Consider the following 14414-nt stretch of genomic DNA (forward strand, 5'->3'; position numbering starts at 1 on the left):
ATAGTCTTTCACAGGCGTTCCTTCCCAAACCGACCCAATCCGTGCCAGAAAGTCGAGCTTTCCTCCATTCACACAACGTTCAGAAAAAGCGAACCGGCTCACTGACTGGGTGTGTCTATTGCTACGCTATTGTATTAGCTATAGCTACGTACGGTAACGTGTACATTAGAAACGCTCGCTCTATAGTTGAGAAGAACTGTACAGCCATTAGGCAGAGACTTACGTTTGTTGTTCAACATATATAGATCGCACAAAGCTAGGGGTAGCAAGTTAGTATCCTATAGGGAATACAGTCTTCAAATTCCTCATTTCCTTGAGGGTACATAGAACGAGTAGCGGAGCTTTGGGAGACCTGGTAGGAGCATGTCACATGCCTCCTAAATTTTAGTTTTTAACTTTGTAGCGTTGGCTTTTTGACGTGCGATATGTCGAGGTCTTGTTTGTCTGGCCAACTAGAAAGTCTATTTATCTGTAATAGTTTGAAAATACACCTATATCCCACTTTAGGACGTTGTTCTTTACTAGATTAAGTCATCTGTTAATAATCTAATTGGATAACATTAGTATGTTAGTGTCTTTGTAGTCTATGTCATTCTAGTACATCTGGTCACTCAACAGCTTCTCACAGTATCCAGTAGTCGCATTTGTAATGATTTCTTAATCACAGCTCTAGTAATTAAAGTAGAGGAAGGACGTAAGCACGTCCTCACGTGCTCCTACAGTTCCACACTTAGGTTTCTGCTCTAGTAACAGTTATATATTTGAAAATTGCTTTCAACTTAGAAACATTACCAGCAATTAAACAGCATGCATGAGCTAAGAAAGTCTTTTGCATACAATCATGATACACATTACAGAGCCATGACTGAAAACTGTAGGTCTATGGCGCAAGCAAAACGTTAGAACCAATGTAAATACTCCAGCTATGACAATATCCTTAGACTTGCCCTACTATAATGTAATGTTAGTTAAAGTAGAAATGCATTCTTGAAAGCTGCTTCTGTTGTTGACCCCAGCTTCATGCTCTCACTTTCCAAATGTCCTCTAACAGTTCTTCTTCGTTCAGTTGATCGGTATATTGCTGTTGATTTTTGGTCTTTCACATTGTGAAAAGCTTCCTCAGCTGTTGGTTGTTGACATGATTCATTACGTCATTTTGAAACACAGATCCTGCAGACCATGATGTTCAACCCGTTCTATTTGACACTGCCTCTCTGAAGAAATTGGTTGCAAACCAGTAAACAACTCGGTCAGAGTCACCCCTAAACTGTAGACATCAGCCTCGCGTGTGCTGTAAGCTGAGCCACCATCACTACCACCAACTCTCTCAGGTGCACAATAGTTAGCATCCAGTGCACTCAGAGAAGCGATGCTATTGAACATGTGACTTGCACCAAGAGCAACCACTTTTGCTGCCATATTAGAAGTGATCATCACATTGGCACTACGAATATTACCATGAACATAAAATTGAGGACGGACACGATGCATGTACATAACAGCAGCTGTGGTATCTGTAGCTATGTCGATCTTCTCTCGAAATGATAGATAGCTAGGTTCGCCCTTTGAATCACTGGCTACTTTTATGAGATCAGTAAGTGATCCTTGAAAAAGCTCCATCGCAATTCGGATGGCCATATCATTGGACATAACAACACCGCTTACAGGAATGATGTTAGGATGGTGCAACTGACAGTAGGCGGTCAGCTCTTTCTTGAAACCTTGTGCCAATTGAAGATTCTTATCAAACGTCTCCATAGCAACTTGGATCCCGCACCAGTCACCCACTTGAACAACTAGACAAGAGAACGGACAGTGTACAGCTTACCTAAAACTGCACTCCAATCTTTGACTGAATATCATCTTACCCCCATATGATCCTTTTCCCAGTGAATCGTCATGAAGCTGCAGCTCCTCTGGCTGAATGTCTAAAATCTGCCAATATTGATCCGACTCTTCCGGTTTTGCTTTAAGATCGTCTTCAGCATGATGTAGTTTAGAAGTCATCTCTTCTGCCAATTGCTCCTTCTCTGCATTCTGTCTTTCTAGTAGATGGAGACGTTGCTGTATTATCTGACTTGTTTCAGAAAGCATCTGTCGACAATTCTTACTCGCTTCTTGAAGTAAACATAAAAACTGACGTTCTTCACCTTTAGGTTGAACAAGTACCGATGGTGACTACGAAAAAGCAATCATCAGCAACACGATTACTTACTTCTAGCAACATCAATATCTAAAATTATATTCACGCAATTCACAGATTATAACAACAACTATGAATGAGATAAAAATGTAGCATATAAGTGCATGGTGCTAATCCCTTCAAGTAACCTCTGTCCAAATGTGTAGCAACGTGTTTTAATTAGGTACTAATCGTTCGACATAAAAAACTTAGGGTGGGAAGAAGAGTCGGAGAAGAGAAAAGGAAAAAGAGTCTAGGAACAAGAGTGAAAAGTGGGTAAAAAGGCGAGAAAAAGAAAGGAAGGCAGGAGGTAGAAAAGAAGGCAGAAAGGGAAGTGACAAGAAAGAAGAAAGAAAGGGAAGAGATATGTTTTCCTACCAGAGTTATAGTCTGTCAAAGGAAATTGAGAACAGATTGAGTCTTCTACATCCAGATTTGACTAACAGCATAAGAAATGGACAGGACCGGCAGAGAAAAAAACAGAACTAACTCTGCAGCCTGGAAACAAGTTATGGGTGTTGGACTAATGGGATAAATATAAAATCCTGAAAAGCAGGAATATTGGTAGGATTGGGAACCGTCTCTTGTTAACCACACACACACACACACACACACACACACACACACACACACACACACACACACACACACACACACACACACACACACACACACACGCGCGCGCACACACACGCACGCACACACACACGCACGCACACACACACGCGCGCGCGCTCTCTCTCTCTGTCTCTCTCTCTCTCTCTCTCTCTCTCTCACACACACACACACACACACACACACACACACACACACACACTCTCTCTCTCTCTCTTAAAGAACAATGCGCTTATAGTTCATATTGACCACTTGAGAAAGAATTACGGAGAGCAAAACAAGGCAGACAAGAAAATAGAACTTGCATCCTTGTCAAGTTCAGAGAGATTAGATTGTCTCAAATACAGACAACAGCAGAATGCTCAGAAAGTCAGCCGAGAGGATAACTCAGGAACAACAGAAACGGAAAAGAGTACGTTACAGCTTTATGATTATAATCCCAATAAAGCCCCTACTGGGGGTAGACTGGTCTTCAAAAGAGGAAGTACTGGTCTTCAAAATTCTTTGAGACACATCAGTGTCGATAGTAGCATGTTTTGATAGAAAGCTACCTAAGTATTTGAATCTGTCAACATGAGTCAGTGGATGCTCGCCAAGCATTACAGAAGAAGACTATAGTACATGCAAACTTGAGTGCAGTCGAAAAAGACTTGGGTCTTTTGCAGGCTGATTGATGGTGACACACACACACACACACACACACACACACACACACACACACACACACACACACACACACACACACACACACACACACAATGGCAAATGGATAAGGAGCTGCTATTCATTACGGTTACGCCCCCAGCCAGATGGCTGCACTACGCAGGAGCTATGGGCCATGCTAAGCAATTTCCTGCAGCCTGGCCACGCACTAGCAGAAGCACCGACTACAACGTCAACCGTGGTGCGGGCGCCCAAAGTCCCACAAGTACTCCGTGGCTGACGGACTCTGTCACAGTCGAGGGCCTTTGCCACCCCAGTCCATGACCATGTACGAAGCGAACCCTGCTTCAGAAGTACTTAGACCATCACAGCTGTCTAGAAAGAAGACATGACTTTACAAAGAATCCGAGTAGATCCCATTATGGGCAAGTGGGATCTTTAACCCCATCTGGGCGCCCACCAGCCCGCCAGGTCAGCCCATGAGGTACATGTTTCTGTGTAGTCCACATGGCGATCAATGACTAGCCAATTCAATGTAGATTGCAGGCACTAGATCGGTGACCGTGAACTTGATACAACACGCCTAGTGGGTACCAAATGACTACCAAGAAAGCACTAAACGTCATCGTCAATGGACCGTTCTCCCCAATGACTGAAACGAGTCATAGTCTCATGAATAAAGCTACAGAAACATGAGAAAGAAAGACAGAAAGTTTCATGGAGTAGTAGCCACATTGTCGCTAATTACTAAGCCACGGCAGTGTCTATTGTTATCATCCTCATTATCATTATGTGTCGCTATGCCCCTCCATGATGAGCAAGTGAGGTCTTTACCACCATCTGGGCACCCACCAACCCGGTATGTGAGCCCAGCAGGGTACATGTTTCTGTGTAGTCCACACGGCGATCAATGACTAGCCAATTCGATATAGATTGCAGGCACTACGGTGACCGCGAACATCCGTACAGCATGCCTAGTGGATATCAATAACCACCAGGAAAGCACTGAACGTCATCGTCAACGGACCGTTCGCCAGACCACAGAAACTCCCCAACGACTGAAACGAGTCATAGTCTCATGGATAAAGCTAGAGAAACATGAAAAAGAAAGACAGACAAGTTTCATAATTTACTGTCGTCACTGGGGTTTGAAACCCAAACCATGGAGTGGTAGCTGACCACTAAGCCACAACGGTAAATTTCATGTGTGTCGTGCTCAACCAGATCAGTCTGGTTTGTAAAGTCTATTACAAGTACCGGAAGCAAACCCTGCTTCAGAAGTACTTAGACCATCACGGCTGTCTAGAAAGAAGACATGACTTTACGAAGGATCCGAGTAGATCCCAGAAGCACTGTTTTCTGTAAGTGCTGCAGGTTGTGATGACCTGGAATAATGTCCAGCCACCGTGCAATACCTGCGTGCACTGTGCCCAAAGCTCCCAAGACCACCGGAACCACCAGTGTTCGACAATGCCACATGCGGCTTATCTCCACTCGCAAGTCGCTGTACTTCGCCAACTTCTCAGCATGTTTCTTGCCAATGTTGCCATCAGCAGGACAGCTGATATCAATAAGAAGACAAGTGTTTGTCTTCCTATTTCTGAGACAGATGTCTGGACGATTGGCTTTGATCTTCCTGGCAGTGGGGATGGTGGTATCCCACATCATAGTAATGTCATCCGTCTCCACAAGCCTATCAGGATGATGCCGGTACCATCTGCTCTCCACTGGAACCCCAAAATGGCGACAAACGTCCCAGTGAATGATGGATGCCACCTGATTGTGTCGATCAGTGTAGTCCGTCGGTGCCAAAGCACTACAGCCTGCCACAATGTGGTCGACTGTCTCCAGGCCTACACTGCACATGCGGCAAGTAGGACTGACATCACGATGTAGAATCTTGCGCTCATAGTACCGAGTCCGAAGAGCTTGGTCTTGAGCAGCAACAACCAGTCCCTCAGTTGCAGCAGGAAGATTCGCTGCCTTTAGCCATCCGTAGGTCTCTTTCATGTCCACAGGCGGTTGCTCAGTGAGACGACGATACTGTCCGTGCATAGGCTTCCCGCTCCAGGACCGCACACGAAGAGAACTGCAACACGTACGGTAATGTCTCGCATCTGTTTTAGGCGCTTGCTCGAAGCCACCTTCAACCGAGATGGATGCACTCCTGTGTAAGTTCTGCGACTTGTCGTCCAAAGCAAGACTCCTCCGCAGCTGTGCAGTAAACCGACAAGCCATGCGCTTGATCGAGTGTGAAGATTTTCCAGAGTCACACTCCCGTATCATCTGCATGAAAGGATCAGAACTGTCAGCAAGGTAACAGTTCAGCCTCACAATACAAGATTGATATGTCGACTCAATCTGTTGTAACCCCCTACCCCCATCACTGCAAGGAGCGTACAGTCGGTCAACGTCTGCAGCAGGATGGTGGACTCCGTGCATAGAGAGAAGCTTTCTGGTCCGACAATCGAGCTGCTGCAGGTCCGTGCACCCCCAATGAATGACGCCAAAACCGTAAGTGAGAACCGGTAGTGCAAACCCATTGATGGCCAGAATCTTGTTCCGACCATACAACTCAGTCCGGAGAACCACCTTCACTCTGCGAAAGTACTCGCGACGGAGTCTCTCCCGCATCATGCTGTGCTGAATACCGTTACTCTCATCTACACCCAAGTACTTGTAGACTTGACCCGGTTCCAGACAGTTGATGGTGTCCGTTTTTCCTACCGTCACCCCAGAGTTGTGTCCAGATAGTCTGCCGTTGACAAAGTGTGCAACAGCACATTTGTCCAGACCAAACTTCATCTGGATGTCATCAGAGAAGGTACGAACCGTGTGCAACAACCCGTCCAACTGATCAGAGTTTCTGCCATACAGCTTCAGATCATCCATGTAAAGTAGATGACTGATAGCCTGACGTTTGGCAGTCTCACCATGCCCAGTGGTCATCCGGTAGCCGTAACCGGTTCTGTTCAGCTCCTTGCTCAGAGGATTGAGAGCCATACAGAAGAGAAGCGGAGAAAGTGAGTCACCTTGGAAAATACCCCTCCTGATCTGCATAAGCCTTGTCTTGATAGTACTATTCCCGCAAGAAAGCACCATTGATGTCCTCCAACTCTTCATCACACGTGACAGGAACCCGCACAAGACTGGACTGATCTTATGCAGCTGAAGGCATTGGAGCAACCAACTGTGTGGCACGCTGTCATAGGCTTTCTGGTAGTCCACCCAAGCCATGCTCAAGCTCTTGTGCCTGGTCCTACAGTCTTCGGTAAGCAGCTTGTTGATCAACAGCTGATCCTTTGCACCAAAAGATCCCTTATTATTATTATTATTATTATTATTATTATTATTATTACACGTATTGTTCTGCTGCTAAACTACATGTTATCAGTTAAAGTAGACTCCTCGTTTTGCTACACAGCTCTAAAAGTTTCTCACAGTGAGTATGACTGTGATGGTGTTTCTGTAAAGTGTTCCGGATCTGAGAAAGGCCAGAGATATAAAGCTATACACTGTCCAAAACCGTAGGCCAGCTCTTAGAGTTAGGAAAACTTTGAAAAACATTGAAGGAACAACTGACCGTCTTCTGCAGACATATGCTGTTACCAAGAACACATAAATTTCCAGTGTCCCAATACGCTATTTAATTATTATTGATTAGCACAGTAGTCTAGCCACTACACCTCTAACGTAATAATGCCTCATTTCTTGCATGTATGTTTCTCGTCAACAGGGTGACTCGGGCAGACAGACCATTACCAATATTATTCATTACGTACACGTGACACTGGAAGTCAGGAGGCACAATTACTCAACAAACACAACAGATCAGCATTAGTCTATATAGTGGTACCAGACTAGACATCTGATCTAAAGAATCCACACCAAAATACCATGTGGTCAACCATCCCATAAAAAATGAAACAAGGAAGAAGCGGTGAGACGTACAATCCACATGCTCTGGTTGTATCGTACATGCGCATTACATGATAATGGTGTAATGGTGAAATCAGTGCAGCCTGTCATTTGGATGCGGGCAATCAAGCTAGTGACAAGAAACAGAAATGCAACAAATAGAGGCCTAATACAAAAACTATAGCCACACTCACTGAAAGCACAGTCACCGACTTGTTGGAAGATTTAATTTGTAACCAAAACATAATCTACCTAAATTGACATCACATCCAAAGTACCCAATATCCAACTCACTTTTATTCTCATTAACGTCAATCCAACTTCTCTATTCATCTTGCATATGAAACACTGTTCTAGCAAGATGAGGCCACACTTTCTTATTACCTGGTAGCATCTCAACCGTGTCGCATCTTATCATCAGGTGAACGACACTGCCAGACTGTCAGTTTCACTTGATTTTGTTCATCACATAACTTCATATTTATGGTAGAGAGATCAATGTGAGTGAGATCGATGTAGTTGTTGTCAATAGAGTTCATGCACTCTGTCTCCATACAACAGTGCATATCCAGTGGGAGGGTTGGTTACCAAAACATAATCAGCTCCATCTGGAGACTGGAAAGAACAAAGAAGCTCATACTGAATCACATGAAAGTGAACGAAATTATTGAATTTAATAAATGGTTGAACTACAAGTAACTGGCCAAGTAGCACTGCTTAAACAAAACCAGTCCTCTACTGTATGAAGTCAATAAAAACATAAATTTGTGCATCTGTCTGTCTTTGTGTCCGTCTGTCTGCCTATTCGTCCGTCTGCATGACTTGTTTGTCTGTCTACCTCTCTGTGCATCTGCCCATTTGTCTATACATATGTCTGCCTACATGTCTGTCCACCTCTCTGTCTGTGTTTCTGTCTCTGTATCTGCCTGTCCGTCTATGCATCTGTCTGTCTACCTGTCTGTCCACCTCTCTGTCTGCATGTGTATCTGTATGCGTCTGCTCGTCCGTCCATGCATCTGTCTGTCTGCCTGTCCGCCCACCTCTCTGTCTGTATGTCTGTCTTTCCATCTGTACGTCTCCCTGTCTCTACTGTTCCCTCAAGACAAGCAATCAAAAACTGCACAACAAACAACAACGAACAGATTGCACAACAAGCACAGACATTTACCAACAATTCACTCTATAACAATACTAACACAACAACCAATTAAACTACCAAATTCAAATGCAAATTCAGAGAAGGGTGTCATGTGTGAGCATAATTACGTATGTTGACATTTAGTCAAGATAATTACCTTCCATGATTCAAGCCCAAGGTCAACAAGACGAGTGCATGGTCACGTTCAGTAAAATCCTCGTTTTACTCCATTTGCTATAAATTATCTAAGCATCGATCGACAGTCTCTGCAGTCAGAAGAGCAAGCTGTTGTGCACGTCTACGTATTGAATCAAAGTAAAACAACAACGTCGTCGTTAGTTGGCGACTTTCTTGAACTTGATAATGAAGATAGGATAGCTATAGTCGCCAAACCGTGGACACCCTTCGAAGTAATTAGAATAGTTCCGATCAGAAGTCTTACGACAACCTCATTTAGAAACGTAATTTACCCTTGGCCCTTGGTGATCACGCAGGCTCACTCTCCAGTCTCTAGCTATTCGTTGAGATATTAATATTCAACTAGAACGTGACGCAAATTTTTTTCTTGCACGCGGTTTTGATATCAATTACTCTACAACATGTTGCCTCGCACTGTTTTGCGCTATCGTCAACACGTGACACTAAGATAAATCACGTGTTACTGCTTGCGTGATCGTTTCACGGCAAAAAGCACGATGTAGTAATGGAGGAAATTATTCAAAACGAGGATGCAGAACAAGAAATATTTCTTCTTTTCACAACGATGTTGTCAGTTTGCAATTGCTGTCTGGCAGGCAAGTACTCTTGTTTCGTTTACTTTCTTCTAGTATATTTAGAATTTCGAGCTTAATCTAATGTGTGTGTGTGTGTGTGTGTGTGTGTGTGTGTGTGTGTGTGTGTGTGTGTGTGTGTGTGTGTGTGTGTGTGTGTGTGTGTGTGTGTGACAGTGTGTGTGTGTGTGTGTGTGTGTGTGTGTGTGTGTGTGTGTGTGTGTGTGTGTGTGTGTGTGTGTGTGAGCGTGCACCAACTGACAACTGACAATGGATGACGACATGATCGTGATGGCAAACATGATCATGATGGTAATAAAGGAGAAGTTGACATCGATCATTGGACAGTCACGACCAGGAAAGACTACCTGTCTTACACCATGAATTACAAAGTTTAGGGTGTAATTAGAAAGGATGGCAGTGCAAACCAACATTCCGGAGTTGTGCTGTACTATGATTGTCGGCTGGTGTCAGTTAGTATTAAAATTTGCTATAAATGCTAAACCCAAACAATGGAAGAATGTGTGACTGTCAGTTCACTGTCCCTTACGTGGCGAACACCTCTTCTGCTATCTTCTACTAAATAATTGTCGTGTTGCAGTGGTGTCTGAAAGATATACCTGTTCTAAATTGGTACAGTTGTAGCAAATGATCTGCGTACTTTTGTTTTTTATATTTGTCGCGACTACACACAGGTGTGTGATTGTGCTGTTGGTAAAAAGCAATGTGCCTGTAATATAGCTTACCTTTTGTGTAACTGAAAATTTAGGTACACTGTATGTATGCAGTAAGAATGTGTGCAAGCCAGATGTACAGTTTGGAGAACTTGATTGTGAATAACTCTCTTTTATTCAGTTAAGCACCAAGTCTACGTATAAAGCTACCGGAAATATTAGAATATTAATTGTATACCAAACTTTATTGCAAACAAATTGTATGTTCTTACAACAATGGTATGCATACTATGTCAACACATCAGGTAACTGTTATAATTCTAGGTTATTATTACTTTAAACTGGAGTGTTGGCTATAGTGTAAAATAATACTAAAATTGTGTCAATTTAGACAAACAGTGTGGTTTTTAAGGGACATTTTTCCTCTCTTAGGCATTACATTTTTGTCAAGTTCTATCTCTGCCTTCCACTTTCTTCCGCTTGGCCGTCCTTGAGGTGCATTACTTCGACCGCGTGCAAGAAGTGGTCTTCTACGAGCTGTTGCTGTAGGCTGCACAGGTATCATGTTGTGTCTGTAATGTTTTACAGTTACATTTTTCTTTGCTGTTGGACGGAAGTGTGCTTTCCCAAACTGGTGTAAACTGGCGGCTAACGTTGTGGACATTTTCAATGTCCAGTACTTTTCACAGAACTTATTTGTGGCCTCCTTAATTTGCGTATCACACGTCAGTCTTGATTTGAGATCTTCGACAACACAGTCTAAGTTGTTGCACACTACATCGGGGCTAAGGCTTCTTGCACTGTTGTCACTGTTGTCCATAGTACAGTCACTGTCCAAGAAAAACTGGGTTCCTGGTTTTCATTTGAAGGTTGCAACTGACTAGGATAAACAGTATCTGTTGATTCTGATTTAGGGTATTGACTCTCTCTTGTTAATAATGAATGTGTGTCTTTTTCATGGAGGCTTGCATAGAATTCCTCATTTTGAACTTGATCTCCACGTGCAATTGTTGCAAACTGTCTTCGTGCTGAAGCTGAGTAATATGGAATATAGTTGATACTGGACAGCTTATATTTCATGACGATTGCTGCCTGGCGGTGACAAGGCCGTCCGCTCATACCCTTTGGACAAGAACACACAGCTAGTTTAATGACCACAGTATGAAACTGCTGAGGATTTGAAACACTTGGAACTGAGTAAAGTCCTGAGGTTCCATCTATCTCTGTTATAGCAGTACTGTCTACCTTTTCTCCATCCCAGCCATAGAATCGAACTGACAGTGCACGGTCAAACCTACTGTGGCCTATATTTAGTAGTCGTAGTTCATAGTACTGTTCTAGGTTGACTGTCATGAACTGAAACAGTTGTACCAAATTGAAAGCTTTCGTCCTCTGGCAAATGATATCCTTAAAAATACGAAATCCTACTTCGGCATAGTTGTTAGTGTTATTTCCTCTTGTGAGGAGTCCTAACCGATAGCTGGTTGCCCATTCTCTTCGACGCTGCCATATACTATCAAAGTATTTTGCAAAGTGAGAATGTTGTTGAAATGTGTTTGATAGTTTTACCTCTGCATACTTGTCTATGACATCTTCTTCAGATTTGGCAAATACCAATGCTTTTACTGCTTTCATTATAGATTGTCTGTCTTGCAACGGAATGTTATTTTTTGCATTCCACAGCCATCTCCAGATGCTCTGAAGTAAATGAAATGTGCAAAGAAGGCGTCGAGCTTTAGGCCATTGAGCAGCCATTGCCTCTCGAAGTGCAGACGCATCGTCAGTCATAAAAATGTCAGGCCCTTGTTTGCTGTTGTTGTAAAATGCCCATTCTGGCATTACTGATTGTAGCTTACTTAAAGCAACTGAAAGTGTCACGGTAGTCTCACTTGAAGTGACAACAATACCTAGAGGTATCCCTCCAGCTACATTTGAACAACTGATTACGTACATGGCACAGTTGGAACCATCCAAGCCAGATGTTGCATCACAATATACTAGCTCTCCTGCCTGCTGTACATATTTATGTACTCAGCACATGAGAGGAGTGCAAACTGCAAGAATAAAAGGAATGTCTTCCCCTGGTATTTTACTTGCATGGAATTTTTGCAAGACAGCCTTACCACCTGATTTTTCACAGTCTTTGTTGAATTGTTTGATCCTGGCTTCGAACTCTTCAAACATAGCTTTTCCTTACCTTGGACCACTATTCGTCTGATCCCATTCAGACTTCAGTCTGTAAGTGTCACCTAGACGGGGATTTGTAGAACGATCAGACAGAAGCTGTTCAGATTTTAAATTGTTTGTACAAACAAGGAGGTTGTTCTCATGCACATAGTTTGCTTGTGCTGGTGAATACCCTTGACTAAAGTAGTCTTGGAATAACTTATTTGTATCAGAAGAAACATCTCGAAAACTAAAAGTATGGGCAGAACTCAGTGGATGGTTGTGACGAAAGTCAATTTTAATCCAACCTTGGAATCCTTTGACAGCCTGTTCTATTGGCATCACAGAAATTGTAATGGTGCTTGGGCAGGCAGTATCTTTGTTTCGTGGAGAGGTGCGGGCAGTTGTTCTAGTAATTTTTTTGTTTTCTATTCATCGTATTATGCTGGCACCTGTAGTCAACTTTGTAAACTAGTCTTTTCCCTTTCAGCTTGGGGTATGTCCTCTGAGTACGATACGTGGTCAGTGAAACTTTGCAGAATTCCTCTATCCACTTCTTGGAACTGACTTGATCCGTGACATCTGCTACTATATCAGCTGTAAACATATCAGGGGCACCACAGTAGTGATTAGGAGTGCAGGCAGCAAATAACTGAACATCATGTGTAAATCCAGCTGGAAGAAGTTTTCTGACGGTGGATTCAGTACAGAGTTCTTTCCTTTCTATTGGCAATTGCTTACATTCTCGTGTGTGACACTTATGACATAAACAGTTGTCTCTGCAGGGTTCTGTGACACCAGACAGAGAACTGCTTATTACTGCTGATTTATCGGTGCTCGTAGCAACAGAATGCAACCCTGGCCTGATTGGAAAATGCTCTACAGACTGACTGGATGGCGTCACACTTAGTTGTACTTTAGTTTGTGTCAGTGTACTTGATGTTGAAATTTTTGTCTCTACTGGCTGTTTTTGCATACAACTTGCTGGCTCTTCTGAAAAGTGAACTCTCTTGTGATTGTTAGGACTAGCTGGAAGAAGTTGGTGTAAGAGATGTGCTGTTTTTGCAATTTTAAAGACACCAATTTGCCTTATTTGAGCAGCGGTTGCTTTCTGTGATGTCTGTAACATCATCGTGATCTCAGTAGGAATGTTGAGTCTCTTGTCTGTGATATTAGCTACTGTAATCTTACCAGACACAATCCAAGTAGCTAAGGCTTGGCGAATGATAACAGGGTATTCTGATGGTCGGAGATAAATTCCTAACCATTGTTTCAGTGGATTGACTATTCTTCTTTTTAATAAAATGCATTTCCACACTCTTTCATCACAATTTGCTATTATTGCACTTGTCATGATAGTTACAAACCCACACATAGAAGAGCAAGTTTGGAAAGGGTATGTCAAGCATTCTCCAAGACACAAATGCCGTCCTGTTACATCGAAATTTACTTTGTGCATCAGTTGAATAGGGTAGTCAATTTCACGGTTTAGAGTCTTGTTCAGATGTTGTAGAAAAGGGTCAAGCTCAATTTTAAGATTATATGGCATTGGATATCCCAGTGGGTCCGCATAGTAAGACGTTCCTGTTGACATGTCAATGACAAATACTACCCAGTGGTTACCAGTGGGAATGAGAGAACACGTGACAGCTGGCGATTCGGTTTCTCTATCAATCCTGACATTCAAGATTGCCACAATTTTCTGGAGGGTTTCTTTCTTTATGGTTACTGTAGTATGAATCAAAGTCGGCAATGTCATTTTGTTGGCTTCTGACAAGACAAAAAAAGCTATGTTGTTGCATTGCTGGTTAAGAAGGTCACACACATGTTCTAGTATTGCATCTGTCAACCATCTATCGCAGGTAAACCTAGCTAAGTCATCACAGGTTATTGATCCAGCAACCTTGGCAGAAGGACACCGAGACCACAAATGACATTTTAGCATATCTAGATGCTGCTTAGAAACAAGTTCCAGTTGCATGTCTTTGGGTGGAAGTATGGACTTGTTGAACCATTCCTTTTCTTTCCTGTAAGAATATGTTTAATTACTGATGTTTCTATTTTCAATGTAAACGTATAGTTAGTCAGTCAGAGAATTGTTGACACTTCTGTTTTCTAACTAGTGAAATATGTATATATTTTTGCAGACATTTTAACCACCATTTGTGGTCTTTCTCAAGGTAGTTAGTGGACTTTGAAACAAGAAACTATGTCATAAGTATTGGGGCATCACAATAGTAGGATACGGTAGAATACTGTCTGAAGACTAATCATCAATACAATTGACA

General features: G+C 42.7%; 3 protein-coding genes across 3 annotated transcripts; all 3 read right to left on the bottom strand.

The window, feature by feature from the left end:
* Window positions 1-747: 747 nt before the first annotated feature.
* On the bottom strand, window positions 748-1769 carry LOC134183768 (uncharacterized). Its single transcript, XM_062651354.1, has one exon. The coding sequence runs from the start codon at window positions 1756-1758 to the stop codon at window positions 1147-1149; it is 612 nt and encodes a 203-aa protein (XP_062507338.1). The 5' UTR covers window positions 1759-1769; the 3' UTR covers window positions 748-1146.
* A 55-nt stretch (window positions 1770-1824) lies between these two features.
* On the bottom strand, window positions 1825-7917 carry LOC134182857 (uncharacterized). The gene is made up of 3 exons (XM_062650298.1): window positions 7779-7917; window positions 7673-7731; window positions 1825-2178 (listed from the first exon to the last, which is right to left on the bottom strand). The coding sequence occupies exons 1-3, from the start codon at window positions 7915-7917 to the stop codon at window positions 1825-1827; spliced, it is 552 nt and encodes a 183-aa protein (XP_062506282.1).
* On the bottom strand, window positions 4705-5884 carry LOC134183733 (uncharacterized). The gene has a single exon (XM_062651328.1). The coding sequence runs from the start codon at window positions 5750-5752 to the stop codon at window positions 4763-4765; it is 990 nt and encodes a 329-aa protein (XP_062507312.1). The 5' UTR covers window positions 5753-5884; the 3' UTR covers window positions 4705-4762.
* Window positions 7918-14414: the final 6497 nt, after the last annotated feature.

This window comes from Corticium candelabrum, chromosome 8 (assembly GCF_963422355.1).
Source record: "Corticium candelabrum chromosome 8, ooCorCand1.1, whole genome shotgun sequence".
Taxonomy (NCBI): Eukaryota; Metazoa; Porifera; class Homoscleromorpha; order Homosclerophorida; family Plakinidae; genus Corticium; species Corticium candelabrum.

Coding starts and splice junctions, on each gene's coding strand:
- LOC134183768 (XM_062651354.1), bottom strand. CDS start 1,758: ATGGAGACGTTTGATAAGAATCTTCAATTGGCACAAGGTTTCAAGAAA.
- LOC134183733 (XM_062651328.1), bottom strand. CDS start 5,752: ATGCAGATGATACGGGAGTGTGACTCTGGAAAATCTTCACACTCGATC.
- LOC134182857 (XM_062650298.1), bottom strand. CDS start 7,917: ATGAACTCTATTGACAACAACTACATCGATCTCACTCACATTGATCTC. Junction 7,732..7,778: donor TGATGATAAGATGCGACACG/GTTGAGATGCTA, acceptor TCATCTTGCTAG/AACAGTGTTTCATATGCAAG. Junction 2,179..7,672: donor TGACGTTAATGAGAATAAAA/GTGAGTTGGATA, acceptor GCTTTTTCGTAG/TCACCATCGGTACTTGTTCA.